The sequence below is a fragment of the Scomber scombrus genome, chromosome 20, assembly GCF_963691925.1.
Source record: "Scomber scombrus chromosome 20, fScoSco1.1, whole genome shotgun sequence".
In the NCBI taxonomy this organism is placed as follows: Eukaryota; Metazoa; Chordata; class Actinopteri; order Scombriformes; family Scombridae; genus Scomber; species Scomber scombrus.
In genome coordinates, this window is record NC_084989.1 from 24687057 (window position 1) to 24707174 (window position 20118).

A 20118-nucleotide genomic window follows, 5' to 3' on the forward strand; every position below is an offset into this window, starting at 1 on the left:
GTAATCATTTTTATCATTGTGAGGGAGAAGTAGCTTCCCTGCTAAACTATGTACTGGATGTATTGTAGAAGAACCTGCTGCAGGTGATCCATAAGAATCACACTGATATCTTTTAGTTTGAGTATTTATTCACACCACCACATCCGCAATCTCGTGGTTCTGCATAAATGAACATAATTAGAAAATCAAATATTGATAAAATATATATATATACACATAGCAGACAGATGTAAAGTTGAATAGTAACAATAGCAGTTAAATGTAGTTATGCTTTAAACAGCCTTATATGATGCTGAAACAGTACAGTCTCTTTGAGGAGTTGGTTAATGGTCATCCGTGGTACCACACTGCCCTCTATTGGCCATTAGTTCACATGCAACACATTAAGCAACGTGGCTGATGTAGCTTGCTGCTCAGTGTTTGATGTGCACTGCCCCACTTAACCAGTGAATTAACGTGTTTCAAGGTAACTGCTCTTCATTTGTCTCAGTAAAGTATTCAGTCTGTTTTTCAGCTCAAAATGACCAAAAACTATTCTGAACAGTGGATTAAAAGAGATTATCATCCTTTTATTGTTTTACTCAGGCAGAGGAAGTTCAGGGGCACATCATGAAGAAACAAAGAACAAGTGTGTAACGGAAGAGGAAAACAAGAACGCAGACAACTAGACCAGCAACCCGGCCAAAGAGAAAAATGGCCTCATCCAGCGAGGAGCCCAACAGCTCCGACATACAGGTCAGTGTGCTCCAATCTATCAATAAACATCTGGATGGTGCTTCCACCAGGAGATTAACGTCACTGTGTGCTGAGCTCCACACTTTGACTACTTTGTGTTCACAAAACTAAAATTATTTGATATTAAATTTCAGGTGTCAGCTGTTATCTAATCTGTGACTGTTGCTCACACATGGTTCATTTTTTAAAAAAGTGTGTCTATGACAGAGAAAAGTGATATAGAGCGAGTACACATACACAATTATTTACACCATCAAACAAAACATGTTAAAACCAAACCTTCAGCTTTGCTTTAACTACTGCTATAAATGATCATGTGATGTTTTAACTAGTCAGATGTGTAAAAGTCAAATATAACATCTTACCTTTCTGACCATATATCATTTTAATCATTGACTTCAGATTTTTCTTTACCAGAGATGGAAAATAGACGCTATCGCCGGTCTTTAAGCAGCTCTGTCTTCACACTGTAAACACTGCAAGCTGCTGATTTTACAGGACTTTCAGGTTGTTTCTAATTCTACATAGTCGACATCAATCATGACAAAAACATCCGTCCTGCACAATAACATAACATGCTTCAACAAGTCCAAATGATGCACATCAGGCTCCTTCATTTCCATTTAGCTGCATTAGCACCACCTGCTGGATGTTTGTTAAACTGTCTTCTAAGTTCCAACAAATACCATCTGATGCATTCAGTTTAGGAGGAGTATTTCCAGTCATTACAAAGGCACAAAAGGTTATAAGTTACCTCACATAGTTCCTGAGGAAAAAAATGATCTTCTGGCTCCATTATTGCTCGAATCATTTGATGGAGTGCAGGCAGGTGGACCCAAGTGTAAGAGACAGGCAGACAGGATCTAAAAAAACAGCTGTTTATTGAAACTTGACAAAAACTGTAGTTCAGAACAGAATCAGACTGAACTGAAAACTGGACTTAAATACAGACAGAACTAATGAGACAGGAGGACAGGAAGGGAGCTGATTGGCTGGGGGGGAGTACAGGATCACAGGAGGGACAAACAACCAAAACACAATGAGACCAGACAGGACAGTGACAGTATGTGTCAGTGGTTTCACTTCACACTCAAAAATGTTTTTAACCATAATCAGTCAATTCCTTTCCTGTGTGTAGACGTCTTACTCTTTAATGTTTTAACAATGTCAAGAATTCCTTTTTCATCTGTTCACCTTATTAACATGGATTATTTATTCATATTTATTACATTATTACTACATGTATTAGTTTTATCATCTTTAGTGCAAGGCTTAATAATCTCTATTAACAAAAACACATTAAATTAATCAGAAACTGAATCTGTTGCATTAATAGTTGTATTAATGTTTCGACAGGTCTATTTTTAATCATATCAGTCAGTTTCGGTTATTTAGAAAAATGAATTGTGTAATTGTTAATCCAAATTTTCGTAATTTCTTTTAGATTTTAGCAGCACAAAAGATGGCGACTCCTACAGAGGTCCTCTTGGAGTGTTTGGATGATTTAGGATCTGAGGACTTTGAATTATTCAAGTGGTACCTGTATCAGCAGGGGGTCCTTGAAGGCTTCAAATCAATCCCCAAGAGTCGACTGGAGAAAGCAAACAGAATTAAAACAGTGGATCTGATGTTTGAGAGCTACTCTATAAACACTATTAAAGTGACCAAAATTATTTTAGGGAAGATGAATCAGAATGCTCTACTGGAACGTTTGTCACTCCTCCCAGAACCTAAAGGTAAGTCATGGAAAGATTAAAATGTTACAAAGATATTTAGATATTTAGTGCTCAGTTGATGACCTGTAGACTTGTTTTAGATTCTTTGAGGTTTATCCTCTCATCCAACAGTCTTCTTTAGTTCTGACTGACGCCCCCAGAAAGATGCCGCACACACTTTCTAGTTTTATGTAGTGTGAATTGCTGAAGAAAAAAAAAATCAGTAACAACAAGTTTCTACAGGCAGTGAACAGACTGGATAGAGGCAGAAATGTTTTTTCATGAAGTCTTTAATCTGTTTATGGAGACTGAGAGGGACTCTGAATATTAGAGTAACTCGTTCCACCACCAGGGAACTACAGAAGAGTGAGTGACTCTGGACCCTGTTGTGGTGTTTGTACCAGGGGCCTTTCAGTGGCAGAGGGATGTGAACAGTTCTGTTGTTGTCAGTGTTGGGAAATTTACTTTCAAAATGCAATATATGGTATATTAATTTACTTGTTTCTGAAAGTAATTTGTTACTTTACAATATTACTTTCTCTGTTCAGTAATAAATTATGTTATTTGCTTCACCAAAATAACCACAAAAGTACAACCAGGCATTCTAAAATGAAGGAGATAATGTTCCATAGCAGCTCACACTTATTGCAGTTCATTATAAATGCAGTGGAAAACAATATGTTATAGCCTAATGACAGTGTAAGCCTGAAACAGTAAGTGTGAAAGACTGTCTTCTCCTTTTGGTTGGTTTTGCCTATTATGTGATAACCTACACACACCACTCAGCAGTACAATAACAATCACTGATATCACAAAAGCTTTTACCTTCATGACCGACAGAAGATTTTAGAACAGAATAGAACAATTATTTTTCAGTGAAGAGAGTTCCTACTGCTTCCCTACACATACTCAACCCTACACTTAACTATTATGTTTTTGTCCATCTTGAATAAACTGGAAGTAATACCCATCTTAAAAATGTACAGTTTGACTCTGCAGCCATGTCAGCATGTAATTACAGCAACAGGAAATTAGTCCTTTTCTGCGGTGTGGATGAATTCTTAAAAAAAACCAATGTGGGCGATAACATAGGTTACTTGACATGGTAACTGTAATAATAGTACTGAAATCTTATATGTGACCAGTGTCAGAGAGGTTAAGCTGAAGGTGGCGTTCCTTCACTATGCCGAGGTATCAACAATGCATGATGAGATCTGTGTTGAGACTGTGAGGTCTTCCAGCAGGAATGATAGGGAGATCTGTGTGAGTTAATTGGGTGTGAATGTTGGATCATCAGGTTCAGAACAATCCAACTAAGTTTCCATGTTGGAAAGGGCAATGCAGTTTCAAAGCCTCTGTTATTGAATATGATTTAATGATCTTTCCATAAAACTGTGAAACTCCAATGAACTCAATAGATACCACACTTGTAAGAACACATTTTTATGATTTATATTTTCTATTTCTGTCAACTGTTGTTTATTCATTCAGAGGTTCTTGCTGAGGCAGAGGAGAGTGATAGACAGGGTGAGATGGAGAAAGAAAACCCAGACTCAGAGGGAAGAGAGGAGCCCCCACTGACATCTGGCCCAAGTGGACCTCCAGGTATATCAACTCTCTTACATCTACACTTGGTTATTCCAGGGTTACCTTCTCTGATATTGTCTGATATTTATACTGATTGTTAAGCTATAATGTAGTTAGACTTTTATTTATAGTTATAAACTCCTTTAATTATACATCTGTCTGTGACTCTGTGTCCATGATTATCCTCCTGTTAAAAAACATGCCTGGCTCCACCACTGTAGGGTTCAGGTTAGTTCGGCTAATCTTTCATTGTTATTTCTTCTTTCAGAGACTTATGTCAAATGTCGACACAGATTGAAAACCAAACTGAAGATAAGGTTTCTGAAATTGTTAGAAGGACTTCCAAAAGCAGGAAAGAAAATTCTTCTGAATGAGATCTACACAGAGATCTACATCATAGAGGGAGGGACTGCAGAGGTCAGTGATGAACATGAAATCAGACAGATTGAAACAGCATCCAGGAAACCAGACAGACCAGAAACAATAATCAAACAAGAAGACATCTTTAAAGCCTCACCTGGAGGAGAGGAACCAATCAGAACAGTGATGACAAAGGGAGTGGCTGGCATTGGGAAAACAGTCTTAACACAGAAGTTCACTCTGGACTGGGCTGAAGACAAAGCCAACCAGGACATACACTTCACATTTCCATTCACTTTCAGAGAGCTGAATGTGCTGAAAGAGAAAAAGTACAGCTTGGTGGAACTTGTTCATCACTTCTTTACTGAAACCAAAGAAGCAGGAATCTGCAGGTTTGAAGAGTTTCAGGTTGTGTTCATCTTTGACGGTCTGGATGAGTGTCGACTTCCTCTGGACTTCGACAACACTGAGATCCTGACTGATGTTACAGAGTCCACCTCAATGGATGTGCTGCTGACAAACCTCATCAGGGGGAAACTGCTTCCCTCTGCTCGCCTCTGGATAACCACACGACCTGCAGCAGCCAATCAGATCCCTCCTGAGTGTGTCGATATAGTGACAGAGGTCAGAGGGTTCACTGACCCACAGAAGGAGGAGTACTTCAGGAAAAGATTCAGAGATGAGGAGCAGGCCAGCACCATCATCTCCCACATCAAGACATCACGAAGCCTCCACATCATGTGCCACATCCCAGTCTTCTGCTGGATCACTGCTACAGTGCTGCAGTGCACCATGAAGACCAGTGAGAGTGGAGAGCTGCCTAAGACCCTGACAGAGATGTACCTCCGCTTCGTGGTGCTTCAATCCAAAGTCAAAAACATCAAGTATGATGGAGGAGCTAAAAAAGATTTACACTGGAGTCCAGAGAGCAGGAAGATGATTGAGTCTCTGGGAAAACTGGCTTTTGAGCAGCTGCAGAAAGGCAACCTGATCTTCTATGAATCAGACCTGACAGAGTGTGGCATCGATATCAGAGAAGCCTCAGTGTGCTCAGGAGTGTTCACAGAGATCTTTAAAGAGGAGGACTGTGGGATGCTTCCGGTGTTCTGCTTTGTCCATCTGAGCCTTCAGGAGTTTCTGGCTGCTCTTCATGTCAATCTGACATTCATCAAGTCTGGAGTCAATGTGCTGGCACGAAACACAATAATATCCTGGTTCACTGAAATGTTTAGAAGCAAATCAAAACGTTTCTACCAGAGTGCTGTGAACGAGGCCTTAAAGAGTCCAAATGGACACCTGGACTTGTTCCTCCGCTTCCTCCTGGGTCTTTCACGGCAGACCAATCAGCCTCTCCTACAAGGCCTGCTGACACGGACAGGAAGTAGCTCACAGACCAATCAGGAAACAGTCAAGTACATCAAGAAGAAGATCAATGAGAATCTGTCTGCAGAGAGAAGCATCAATCTGTTCCACTGTCTGAATGAACTGAATGATCGTTCTCTAGTGGAGGAGATCCAACGGTACCTGAGATCAGGAAGTCTCTCCACAGATAACCTGTCTCCTGCTCAGTGGTCAGCTCTGGTTTTCGTCTTACTGTCATCAGAAAAAGATCTGGATGCGTTTGACCTGAAGAAATACTCTGCTTCAGAGGAGGCTCTTCTGAGGCTGCTGCCAGTGGTCAAAGCCTCCAACAAAGCTCTGTAAGTACACAGATAGTTTGATTTATTCACAGATTTAATACTCTGCTGTCTTTGAAAAAACAACAACAATTACTTACTTGTTTTTTATATTTCCTCTGTTTGTTTAACCTCTCAGAGAGAAGCTGTGTAACTCTTCACATTTTTGAATTGTCCAGTTTGTCTTTTTTTGATTCACAAACATAAACTCTGGCTGAGACAGAGAAATGATCTTTGCTTTAATATCATGTGATGTAGATCATTACATACTTCAACTTCATTTATATAGCACCTTGTGCTTCACACAAAGGAAGAACACACAAAAAATACAAAACACAATTTTAAAAAAGGAATCACAAATATAAATACATGGTCATAAAATATATAGTGACAGTTAGACACAGTTAAAATCTAGGTAGTAAAAGTAAGTTTTAAGGTTTTCCCATAGACTGTATATAAGAAATGGACGTAACATCTGTTACACCCATTGGTTTGTGGACTGCTGTTCGGAGGCCAATAGTATCGGATCGGAGCAGCGCCATCCTGAAAATTTCAGGTGCATGCTGGGAAAAATAAAAACACGGATTCTACTTATATGGGCATCAGGAGGGATATGAGGCGCTCCCCTGAACCTGTGAACCAATCAACCTGTCAATTACGACGTAGCCACGCCCTAATGCATACCCTGCTTTATCGTCACATATAAAATCAGGGAGGCCAAAATGTCCCAAATGAACATCATACTGCATTGAAGAAGGCTTTAAACTAGCGATTTAGACCATAAACACATTTTGAAAACGTTTACTGAGGTTAGAAATCAAGTGAGAAGTTGGTGAATTCTCCATTGACTTGTATAGAGACGGAATTCCTTTTGACACCAAAACGGTCGCCCCCTGGTGGCCTTTTGATAGAATGCAGTTTTAAGTTACTTCCGCGTTGGCCTCATTTCAGAGGACCGGAACTCCCCACCTGGGTTTTTCCTGAAGTTTTCAATAGTGGGGGAGGAAGAGAATTCCACAGTTTGGGGGCCGCAATGGAGAAGGCCCTATCCCCAAAGCACTTAGTCCTGCATCTGTGGACAGACAGGAGTCGCTGACCAGATGACCTAAGTTCTCTGCTAGTGTGGTATGGGACCAGGAGTTCTGTTAATAAAGGGGAGCAAGTCCATTCAAGGCGTTATAAACATCCATCCATCCATCTTCTGCCGCTTATCCAGGGTCGGGTCACGGGGGCAGCAGCCTAAGCAGGGAAGCCCAGACTTCTCTCTCCCCAGCCACTTGGTCCAGCTCTTCCCGGGGGATCCCGAGGCTTTCCCAGGCCAGCCAAGAGACATAGTCTCTCCAGCGTGTCCTGGGTCTTCCCCGGGGTCTCCTACCGGTAGGACGTGACCTGGGAGGCGTCTGGGAGGCATCCTAACTAGATGCCCGAGCCACCTCATCTGGCTCCTCTCAACGCGAAGGAGCAGCGGGTCTACTCCGAGCTCCTCCCGGATGACCGAGCTTCTCACCCTATCTCTAAGGGAGAGCCCAACCACCCTACGGAGGAAGCTCATTTCGGCCGCATGTACCCGCGATCTTGTTCTTTCGGTCACTACCCAAAGCTCATGACCAAAGATGAGGGTAGGAACGAAGATCAACTGGTAAATCGAGAGCTTTGACTTTTGGCTCAGCTCTCTCTTCACCATGACGGATCTGCACCAATCCGCCTGTCGATCTCCCGCTCCATCATTCCCTCACTCGTGAACAAGACCCCGAGGTACTTGAATTCCTCCAATTGGGGCAGGATCTCATCCCCGACCCAGAGAGTGCACTCCACCCTTTTCCGGCTGAGGACTATGGACTCTGATTTGGAGGTGCTGATTCTCATCCTGGCCGCTTCATACTCGGCGGCGAACCAATCCAGTGAGAGTTGGAGGTCACGGTCTGATGAAGCCAACAGGACCACATCATCTGCAAAAAGCAGTGACCCAATCCTGAGGTCACCAAACCGGAACCCCTCAACGCCCTGGCTGCGCCTAGAAATCGGTGACAAAGGGCAGCCCTGGCGGAGTCCAACCCCCACTGGGAATGAGTCCGACTTACTACCGGCAATGCGGACCAAGCTCTGACACCGGTCGTGCAGGGAACAGACGGCCCGTATCAGGGGGTCCGATACCCCGTACTCCCGGAGAACCCCCCACAAGGACTCCCCGAGGGACACGGTCGAATGCCTTCAATAAGCCCACAAAACACATCTGGACTGGTTGGGCAAACTCCCATGCACCCTCTAGGATCCTGCAGAGGGTGTAGAGCTGGTCCACAGTTCCATGTCCCGGACGAAAAACAACTTTTCTCCTCCTGAATCTGAGATTCGACTATCCAACGGACTCTCCTCTACAGTACCCCCGAATAGACCTTACCAGGGAGGCTTCTTAAAAAGAGGGACCACCACCCCAGTCTGCCAATCCAGAGGCACTGCCCCCGAAGTCCACGCGATGTTGCAGAGTCGTGTCAACCATGAAAGCCCCACAACATCCAGGGCCTTGAGGAACTCCGGGGGCCCTGCCACTGAGGAGCTTTTTGACCACCTCAGCGACCTCAACCCCAGAGATAGGAGAGCTGACATCCGGGTCCCCATTCCCTGCGTCCTTAACGGAAGGTGTGTCGGTGGGATTGAGGAGGTCTTCGAAGTATCCCTTCCACCGATCCACAAGCCAACTCACCACCAGGTGGTGATCAGTTGACAGCTCCGCCCCTCTCTTCGCCCGAGTGTCCAAGACACACTTGCGGTTGTGTCGTCCACAAGTCAGATGACACGACTACAAAGTCAATCATCGAACTGCGGCCTAGGGTGTCCTGGTGCCAAGTGCACATATGGACACCCTGTCCTGGTGCCAAGTGCACATATGGACACCCTTATGCTTGAACATGGTGTTCGTTATGGACAATCACAGATCACAAATCACAGAAGTCCAATAACAAAACATCACTCGGGTTCAGATCGGGGGGGCCGTTCCTCCCAATCACACCCTTCCAGGTCTCACTGTTGTTGCCAACATGAGCGTTGAAGTCTCCCAGCAGAACGAGGGAATCCCCAGAGGGAGCACTCTCCAGCACCCCCTCTAAGGAGTCCAAAAAGGGTGGATACTCTGAACGGCTGTTTGGACCATAGGCACAAACAACAGTCAGGATCTGTCCCCCCACCCGAAGGCAGAGGGAGGCTACCCTCTCATCCATTGGGTAAACTCCAACATACAGGCACCAAGCCGGGGCGCAATAAGTATTGCCACCTCCAGAGTGGAAGAGAGTCCAACGCCTCTTCAGAAGATTGGTTCCGGAGCCCTTGCTATGCGTCGAGGTGAGACCGACTAGCTGGAACTTCTCAACCTCGCACACCAGCTCAGGCTCCTTCCTCACAAGATAGGTGACGTTCCACGTCCCTAGAGCTAGCTTCTGCAGCCGAGGATCAGACTGCCAAGGTCCCCGCCTTCGGCTGCCGGCCAGCTCGCACTGCACCCGATTTATAAACAATTCTTAGTAATTTAAAATCAATTCTGTACTTAACAGGAAGCCAGTGTAGGGAGGCGAGAATGGAGTGATGTGATCCCTCTTCTTTGATTTCATGAGAACTCTTGCTGCAGCATGTTGAATGAGTTGAATACGGGATAAACTGGACTGCGGGATACCAAAGTATAATGAATTACAGTAATCAAGACAGGATGATTTGAAGGCATGAAAGACTTTCTCCAGGTCAGCAGTGCATACATATGTTCATCTTATTTAACTGCCATATCTACTCTTTAGAATAGAACAGCAAAGATTTTAACCAGTTCTGGGAAGAGAATACATATCATGACCAAAAGTCCAGAATCAACATTTTAACAAAGATAATTAAATTTTTGTTTGATTATTGTATCTCCAGGCTGACTGACTGTAACCTCTCAGAGAGAAGCTGGGCAGCTCTGTCCCCAGTTCTCAGCTCCCAGTCCTCTAGTCTGAGAGATCTGGACCTGAGTAACAACAACCTGCAGGATTCAGGAGTGAAGCAGCTTTCTGCTGGACTGGACAGTCCACACTGTAGACTGGAAACTCTCAGGTCAGATCAAATCACAGTTAATCTTTGAGATATTTTAAAGATGTTTGAATTTTGCAGTTTATCTTTCTTTGATTCAGCTTTATATTTATGGATCACATACATGAACACTAGCTGAGACAGAAAAACTGATCTTTGCTTTGATATCATGGGATTTAGATCATTACATGTTTGTTCATGGTTCATGGTTTGTCATATTTAACTATCACATCTATAACATGTTTAGAATAGTACAGCAAAGATTTAAACTAGTGTTGAGAAGATCATTTTTATCCAGCATCACAAACATTCCAGAATGAATGTTTTAACAGAGATTTCTTTTAAAAATTATTATTATTCTATCGCCAGGCTGACTCATTGTAACCTCTCAGAGAGAAGCTGTGGTCAATTTGTGAAAATGTCCGAGTTATTCTTCAGTACCTCGAAGTAGCATTGTAGTTCCATCAGCATCTGTTTCTAGTGGGTAGATTGTAGACTCTCAAATAAATACAGTAGATTTCCATAATGTGGCAGCAACATTTATTAGTATTTACCATATTGTGCCTTTTAAGTCAGCTATTTTCTGTGCCTTCACTGCTGATTTGAATGGATATATTTGTTCATAAGTGTTGTGCTTTGTAATGATGGCCACTGTCTCAGATCATATGAGACATACAGGTCTTGAACTGGCCTCTGGAAGAACAAGCATGTAGCTTTAGTTTATCTGTCACCTTTCTGTCTCTCCTCTTGTCTCTGTGTGTATCTCACGGTCGAGTCTCTCCACATGTCCGACTGCACGGATTTGATTGGCTGATTAGTGTCACTTGAGAAGATTCTCTATGCACAGTGGTCTGTGAGTTTCTGAGGGCCGCTTCACTTTTAGTTTAATACCGGGAGAAGATGCGGCCATTAAATTAGAAATGCTCTGACAAAATTTAACAATCTTCAATATTTCATCGGTTACAGGTCTGGGCCTGGATCTGGACCGCAGTCTGCCTATTAGTGACCTCTGCTTTAATATTATGTGATTTAGATCATTATATGTCTGTTCATGATTTATCAGTCACATCTACAAAAGAATAGAATTTAAATAGAAAAAAAAAGATTTAAACTAGTGTTGAGAAGATCATTTTTATCCAGCATAACCAACACTTCAAAATAAACATTTTCTTATTTCTACAACGATTATTTATTTTCTTGTTCATTATTGTATCTCCAGGCTGATTGACTGTAACCTCTCAGAGAGAAGCTGTGCAGCTCTGTCCTCAGTTCTCAGCTCCCAGTCCTCTAGTCTGAGAGATCTGGACCTGAGTAACAACAACCTGCAGGATTCAGGAGTGAAGCAGCTTTCTGCTGGACTGGAGAGTCCACACTGTACACTGAAGACTCTCAGGTCAGATCAAATCACAGTCTTTGGTATATTTATCTAAATTATTAGGTTCAGTCTCTCTAATATCAGGATTTTTGGTTCACAGAAGTTTTCCAGCGGGGTTTTATTATTCACAGGAAAGAAAATGTTTGAATTTTCCAATTCATCTTTCTTTGATTCAGCTTCATATTTATGGCACACATACATGAGTACTAGCTGAGACAGAGAAACTGATTTTTGTTTTGGTATAATGGGATTTAGATCATTGCATATCTGTTCATCATTGATCCTCATATTAAACTGTCATGTCTCCAATATGTTTAGAATAGAACAACAAAGATTTAAAGTAATGTTGAGAAGGGAGTTTTTATCCAGTATCACAAAGAGTCCAGAATCAACTTTTTATCAAAGTTTATTTATTGTATTTTTCATTATTGTATCTCCAGGCTGAGTGTCTGTAACCTCTCAGAGAGAAGCTGTGCAGCTCTGTCCTCAGTTCTCAGCTCCCAGTCCTCTAGTCTGAGAGATCTGGACCTGAGTAACAACAACCTGCAAGATTCAGGAGTGAAGCAGCTTTCTGCTGGACTGGAGAGTCCCCACTGTACACTGAAGACTCTCAGGTCAGATCAAATCACAGTTTGTCTTTGGTATATTTTTCTAAATTATTAGGTGCAGTCTCTGTAATGTCAGGATTTCTGGTTCACAGAAGTTTTCCACCACGGTTTTATTATTTACAGGAAAGAAAATGTTTGAATTCTCCGGTTTATCTTTCTTTGAATCGAATTCATATGGCACACATACATGAGTACTAGCTGAGACAGAGAAACTGATTTTTGCTTTGATATAATGGGATTGAGATCATTACATATCTGTTCATCATTGATCCTCATATTAAACTGTCATGTCTCCAATATGTTTAGAATAGAACAACAAATATTCTAATGTTGAGAAAATATTTTTTATCCAGTAACACAAAAAGTCCAAAATCCACTTTTTTATCAAAGTTTATTTATTGTGTGGTTCATTATCGAATCTCCAGGCTGACTGGCTGTAACCTCTCAGAGAGAAGCTGTGCAGCTCTGTCCTCAGTTCTCAGCTCCCAGTCCTATAGTCTGAGAGATCTGGACCTGAGTAACAACAACCTGCAGGATTCAGGAGTGAAGCAGCTTTCTGCTGGACCGGAGAGTCCACACTGTACACTGGAAACTCTCAGGTCAGATTGAGTCACGGTTTGTCTTTGAAATATTTTTCTAAATTTTTAAGGCCCAGCCTGTCTAATGTCTGGATTTCTGATTCACAGAAGCTTTTCACTAGACTTTGAGTAACAGGATTAAAGATGTTTGAATTTTCCAGTTCATCTTTCTTTAGGGATAATGACGCGAAAAGTAAAATTAGCCACACTACCAAATTAAAACACAATTTATTGTGTATGTGTACAGCTGCAGGAAGGAAGGACCTGCGATATCACTCCTTCACACACTTTGAATGAAGGAGTCTGTTGCTGAAGGAGCTCTGCACTGCAGTCAGGATGTCTTTCATGGGGTGGGAGTCGTTGTTTATTAGAGAAGACGGCTTAGTTATTTTCATAAATACCTATCTATATCTATAAAATATCTATATGGGTGGTCAAGGGGGGAAACCTTTTACAGTGCTTGCATATTGCATATTATGATCATTCATACTTAGACAGTAGAACTGAGGTGACATTCATTAAAGGAGGATTAGTTAAAACATTTCAAATTGTGTCTTTTAGTCAAATAAAAGACTACTTTGTCATTGAAGTTTTCTGAAATGTATTCTTAAAATTTAATCTCATCTCGTTCTCGTGAGTTGAGTCTATCGTCACACCTCTATCTTTCTTTGATTCAGCTTTGTATACTTTGTGGCACACATACATGAGTACTAGCTGAGACAGAGAAAGTGATCTTTGCTTTGATATCATTGGATTTAGATCATTACATATCTGTTCATCATTGATTCTATCATATTAAACTGTCATGTCTCCAATATGTTTAGAACAGAACAACGATTTAATGTGTTGAGAAGACAATTTTAACTAGCATCACAAAGAGTCCCGAATCAATTTTTTAACTTCTTGCTTGTTTTCTTTTTCTTTATATTTGCTTTCCAGGTTGACTGACTGTAACCTCTCAGAGAGAAGCTGTGCAGCTCTGTCCTCAGTTCTCAGCTCCCAGTCCTCTAGTCTGAGAGATCTGGACCTGAGTAACAACAACCTGCAGGATTCAGGAGTGAAGCAGCTTTCTGCTGGACTGGAGAGTCCACACTGTACACTGAAGACTCTCAGGTCAGGATTCATCAACCTGTTCAAGAGATTGAACAAATATTTAAAATCTGAATGATTTCAGAGGATAAACATGAAATCTGTGTAGGATTGTCTCTGCTGACATGATATGTCTGACCAGATTTTACTATATTTCAGCAGGACAGAATTACTTTCTATACATATTCGTATTGTTTAAATACCACTGATTATTTTACAGATTTTAGTAACACTTGATTTTACAGGTCAACAAATTACATTTTAATTACGTAATAATTAGCAACTAAGTTCTATGAAATTACTCCAACATTCACCCTTTACATTCTCCGGATGTTGTAACCGATACCCTCTACTAGTGTGAATATAGACCTGCAACATGGCTGTTCTGTAACCTCTGACTAAGTTTTGAACAGGTCTCCCACTAACGGTAGATGCTACAGTTTACCAAAGATCCCTAAACATCTTCTCGGCTGCACAGAGAGGTTTGTAGACTCCTTCAGTTAATGCAGCGCAGCTACTCAGACAGCTGTGAGGACAAACATGAGTTAGTTTAAAGAGTAAATAAAGCGTTTTAATGTCAGATTTACAAAGGTTAGAGCGAGTGGAGCTGGTGTGTTGTCAGAGAGATAAAACTGCTCGGCTGCAGAGCGGCTGTGCGTTTCCCGCCAAATGAACTTCATGGATTAGGCTAAAGAGCAGACTAGTCTGTCTGGTGGAGGCTTTGATGAACCTCTGTGAAGTCACATTTTATATCAGGAGGCTCCTTGATTTTGTGGAGTTTTAAAAAACCTGAAAAGTTGACATAGCACTGTGATAAAAGTGCATCTTTATTCTTCCTTTTGGCAAAAGCTTCACTCTTCATAAACACATTAGAATGTTTAGAGCATTGGGATCACAATGACGAGGTAAAAACATGCTGCTGAATCTTCCCATCTGGCTGCATGCTCAACTTTCTGGAGCTCCCTGATTCACTTCATCTTTTAGTGAGTTAGTTTGGAGACAGTTTGTTATTGTATGTGACTGCACAGAGCAGTACTCTCACACTGTGTGACATGTGTGTTGTTTTGTGTGTTTGCAGCCTGTCAGGATGTCTGATCACAGAGGAAGGCTGTGCTTCTCTGGCCTCAGCTCTGAGCTCCAACCCCTCCCATCTGAGAGAGCTGGACCTGAGCTACAATCATCCAGGAGACTCAGGAGAGAAGCTTCTGTCTGCTGGACTGGAGGATCCACACTGGAGACTGGACACTCTCAGGTATGGACAGACAATGTGTGATAGAGGAGGAAGAGCTGGAAACATTTTCTCTGTCAGAGCTGATCACAGATCTCAACTGAATCTTTGACTTTTTCATCTTTCTAACTGAAGTTTCCTGTAAATGTTGAAAGTTAAACCTGATTAGATTCAATCAGGGTTTCAGAAGGATTGGGATAGTGGATTCAATAGTGGATTGGATCAAGGTGTATGAAAGCCCAACCCCACATTAGAACAGAATAATAAAACAGTAGACTAGAGCCATGTAACGTCCATGTTAGCATGCTGAAAGAGAACGTGCTGCTCTGACCCCCCTCCTCCTTTCAGCCTGCAGCCTGCGGGAGTCCGATGGTTGACACCAGGTCTGAGGAAGTGTAAGTCTGCTTTTATTTTTATTTTTTATTTTATTGTGGGAAAAAAAAACAAGAATGAGAAACAGAAAAAACAAAACAAACAGAGACAAGAAGCATAAAGTCAACATTCAGACTAACAACCAGAACAGAACAACAAAAACACCACAAAAAATAAAAGAACTCAATAAATAAAAAGTCATAAAACATTAAATATCTTTGTGTGTTTGTGTGTGTGTGTGTGTGTATCTGTGTGTGTGTGTGTCAGTAACATCCTACTGAGGATGAAAATGATGTCATCATCAATCAGATAATAGGTCAATAACTGATCAATAACTGCAGCTGTATTGTGTCTCGTTCTCTTCATCAGATTTCTGTGAACTCAAACTGGATCCAAACACAATGAACAGAAAACTCAAACTGTCTGACAACAACAGGAAGGTGACATATGTGGAGGAGCATCAGTCATATCCTGATCATCCAGACAGATTTGATTACTGGCCTCAGCTGCTGAGTAGAAATGATCTGACTGGTCGCTGTTACTGGGAGGTCGAGAGGAGAGGAAGAGTTGATATATCAGTGAGTTACAGAAGAATCAGCAGGAAAGGAAGCAGTGAAGACTGTTGGTTTGGAAGGAATGATCAGTCCTGGAGTCTGTTCTGCTGTGATGTTCTTGGTTACTCTGTCAGTTACTCTGTCTATCACAACAAGAGAAACACATCCATCTCCTCCTCCTCCTCTGACTCTAACAGAGTAGCAGTGTATGTGGACTGTCCTGCTGGCACTCTGTCCTTCTACAGAGTCTCCTCTGACACACTGATCCACCTCCACACCTTCAACACCACATTCACTGAACCTCTGTATGCTGGGTTTATGGTCTGGCCTGGTTCCTCGTTGTCTCTGTGTGGTCTGTAGGAAGGAGAGTCTCCTCCTGTCAGAGAAACTTTCTCATGTTATTCACATTTGGACTTCCGGTTGAGTGCACGCTGGCGCATTTTGCTGCCGCTGCTCACTGGCCCTTATCTGTGATTTTTTAGCGAATTAAATTGATATATGGACTCTGCAGTAGATATTTTACCTTCGGCAAACACGGCGCTGTTGGATTTATACATTGGCTCTCCCATCAAAACCATCTGCTTGTCAGTTTTGTCTGATCTGGTCTGCTCACCTGTGGACTGCTCACCTGTGGGGCTCCCACGCCTTCCTACTCCTACTGCTTTCCGGGTACGTTACTCCTCTCTGGCTTAACATGAAGATCCACAACCTTGCCGTAAGGTTTGTGCTTGCCTGGATTGTTCTGTCCATCATATTTAATCCATCGTCAGCCCTACTCCAATACACGGCTGCTGAGCTCCTCCAGTTTCGGCTCCACCGGTACGATTCTCCACTGCTTCAGCATCTCTGCTCTGACATCGCTCGCCCACCTCCTCGGAAATACATCCACCGTGGCTCCCGACGAAGTTACCACATCGATGACTCCACTGCAATCAACTCCATCTGGTCTACAACTCGACATCCTCCGACAAACTCCGGTAGGAAAGTGGACCGCAGTGTATTAGCCAGCCTAGCCAGGTCGGCTAATGTCAACTTCACCAACGAGCGCAGCGACGTCAAAATTGGATTATTTAACATCCGTTCCCTTACGGGCAAGGGACCACTGCTCCAGGACCTCCTCCGTGACCGCAAGTATGACTTTTTATGTCTAACTGAGACGTGGCTACAACCCAATGACTTCTCTCAGCTGAATGACACTGTACCACCTGGGTTTGTTTACTCCTGCCAGCCCCGTCTCACCGGCAGAGGAGGAGGTCTCGCGATAATCTACCGCGATACCTGGAAGGTTTTACCTGTTACAGTTCCAGTATATCTTTTGAAACTCTGGCTCTTCAACTTAATGGTCCGACTCCAACTATTTTACTTAATATCTATCGCCCACCCAAACCTAACAAGGATTTTATTAATGACTTCTCTCTTTCCCAATGTAATTTTGCTTGGTGATTTTAATATTCATATGGACAACCTCAATCTGGCTCTTACCAAGGATTTTACATCTTGTCTGGACAGTTTTGGACTCAAACAGTACATTGGCTTCCCTACCCACACTAAAGGACATATTTTGGATCTGGTCTGCTGCTCTGGTGTCACTCCTTTTAACTGTTCCGCTGATGATCTTCCCATCTCTGATCACTTGTTAATTACATTCAACTCCAGCTTAAAACTGTCCAAAACTAAACAGTCACGTCTTATATCTTTCCGTAATATCAAAAACATTGACCTAGCAGCTCTCTCCTCAGGTATTGACAGCCTCCCCAGTTTCATCTACTCCTCCCCTCCTGATCAACTGGTTACCCTCTACAATGATCATCTCCACACTCTGTTGAACTCACTTGCCCCTATAAAAACTCAGACCGTGGACTTCCGGTCGGAACACCGTCATGATGGCCGCATAGCGAGGGAGCTCCCGGCTGAACCAGAGCAATTAGAGAAATACCCCCATTTAAACCAAACAAATAATTCAAAAACGCAGAGAAAGGGGTTAAAAAGCGATATCACCACTTTGAGCAGTAAACGTCGTCTGAAGACAAGTGGGAGAGACAGACGGAGCGCAGCAACAATTAGCAGCTAACAGGTGTGAGCTAGCAAACAACGCGGTGCAGTCCGGAGAAATGGCCGACTTGGAACTGATTCTGCAAGAACTAAGAGGATTTCGCCAAGAAAACAAAGGACAACTAGAGACAATAAGAGAGGAAATTATAAAGGCGACTACCAGACTGGACGAGGCGGAAGGACGAATTGAGAAAGCAGAGGAGAGGATCCAAAACACAGAAGACGTCATCACGGCCATGCTAAAGCTACACACCAAGCTGGAGGACAAGCTGCTGGACCTGGAAAGCCGCTCCAGGCGTGAGAACATAAGGATTTATGGGGTACCGGAGGGGTCCGAGAAGGAATCAACCACGATGGTTTCATTTGTGGAAAATTTACTCCGCGAAGGTCTCGAGCTAACGCACGACATGCCCGACCTGCAGATTGAAAGAGCTCACCGGTCGCTGGGGGACGCGCCGCCACGCTCCATCGTAATCAAGTGTTTAAGTTTTAAAACAAAAGAGAAAATACTCCGCAAGGCATGGCAGAAGAAGGGGTTCACCTGGAAAGAAAACCGCATAAACCTGGATCACGACTATCCACCTCTAATACTCAAGAAGAGAAGAGAATACACAGAGATCCGCAAAATACTGAAGGAAAACAGAGTTCAGTTCCAGACCCTCTTCCCTGCCAGGCTGCGCGTGAGACACGAGGACGGAACCAGAACCTACGAGACGGTAGAGGAGGCGTCAGAAGACCTGCTGAGAAGAGGCTACGCTGTGACAACCACCACCGCACCTCCGGAGACGCTCATGGAGCAGGTGCAGCGGCTCTCCTGGACGAGAGTGGACAGACGAGCAAAGAGGGGACCAGCCGACCGGGACCAGAGCTACAAGGAGAAGCTCCGAGCCTTCAGGAGAACATCACCGACCCCCTCCGGGACTGGAAGGATTTAACCCACGCCAGAGGACGGCGGACTAAACGGCGAATTTTTTTTTTATAATGTGCTGACTATAATAAGTGGTTAAAATACACTATTGGTTCACTCGGGGCCAATTTCTTCACTTTGGACTTTTTTTTCTTTCTCTTTTTTTCCGACATGCGGCTGTTGCAGGTAAGGGCCTCTTCCTCCGGACTGAGGAGGGAGACTGTTTCCTTCGAGCCACCTCGGGAGGCTCAACAGGGTCGGACTATCAGACCCCTACATAGGGAGTCACACGGACAAATTGTGTTCAGTTTGATGCTGTTTAGCGTGTTAGTTGTTTATTCCCTGCTGGTTCTTGCAGGGAGGGGGAAGCGCACCGGGTTTTTTGAGTGGGAGGGAGGGGGAAATTACATAGATGCAAAACAGGTCTTTAAAAATAGCGTCATTTAATATAAATGGAGTACTCAATCCAGTTAAAAGGTGGAAAATTTTATCAAAATTGAAGAAAGATAAAATCCAAATAGCTCTCTTACGGGAGACACACCTCGACGACTCCGAACATGCTAAATTGAATAAATCAGGATTTAAACATGTTTACTTTTCTTCACATGTATCGGGGAGACGTAGAGGAGTGGCGATTTTGATATCCAGTGCGGTAAATTATGAGCACATAACAGAACATAAGGATAGGGAAGGCAGATTTGTTATGGTCACGGGGAAGATAGAAGGTACTGTGATAAGTCTCCTTAACGTGTATGTGCCGCTGGGCAGTGACTGGTCCTTCTATAAACATATGGTTGATTTAATGACAACAAAGAGTCAAGGGATTTTAATATGTGGCGGAGATTTTAACATCCGATTAAATCCCAGAATTGACTCATCTAACGGGAAATCTGACGCAAGAAACATCAGCAATAGATTAAACACTTGGATGCGTGAAGTGGGGATTGTGGACGTACAGATGAAGCCCCTTGAAAGTTCCCGTTCAAGCTGAAAGCCAGCTGAATGGCAGCTGACTCCCAGCCGGCTGCCAGCCGACTCAGCAACCCCCTCCTTCTCCTGGGCGTGTCTATCTTTTCCTGTAAACCCACCTATTCATTGTAATACAGGGTATGACCAGGTGATGGCGCTTCTGTCACAGAATAGCCCACATATTCTATGAATTTTTACTGGTCATCCGAACCAGTAAACTTACTTACTACCTAACGTAACCCACTGACTTTTTATATGCACGC

At 43.0% G+C, this 20118-nt stretch overlaps 1 protein-coding gene across 1 annotated transcript; it reads left to right on the forward strand.

The window, feature by feature from the left end:
* Positions 1–589: 589 nt before the first annotated feature.
* On the forward strand, positions 590–16287 carry LOC134002163 (NACHT, LRR and PYD domains-containing protein 12-like). Its single transcript, XM_062441448.1, has 11 exons — positions 590–735; positions 2180–2471; positions 3942–4055; positions 4306–6097; positions 9974–10147; positions 11343–11516; positions 11939–12112; positions 13624–13797; positions 14852–15025; positions 15350–15396; positions 15743–16287. The coding sequence occupies exons 1-11, from the start codon at positions 694–696 to the stop codon at positions 16285–16287; spliced, it is 3702 nt and encodes a 1233-aa protein (XP_062297432.1). The 5' UTR covers positions 590–693.
* Positions 16288–20118: the final 3831 nt, after the last annotated feature.

What these genes read in the sequence shown, in the direction of transcription:
- LOC134002163 (XM_062441448.1), top strand. Translation starts at nt 694, where the DNA reads ATGGCCTCATCCAGCGAGGAGCCCAACAGCTCCGACATACAG. An exon ending in TGGCCCAAGTGGACCTCCAG is followed by an intron (nt 4,056 to 4,305) that starts GTATATCAACTC and finishes TTCTTCTTTCAG; the next exon opens with AGACTTATGTCAAATGTCGA. An exon ending in TGTACACTGAAGACTCTCAG is followed by an intron (nt 12,113 to 13,623) that starts GTCAGATCAAAT and finishes TTTGCTTTCCAG; the next exon opens with GTTGACTGACTGTAACCTCT.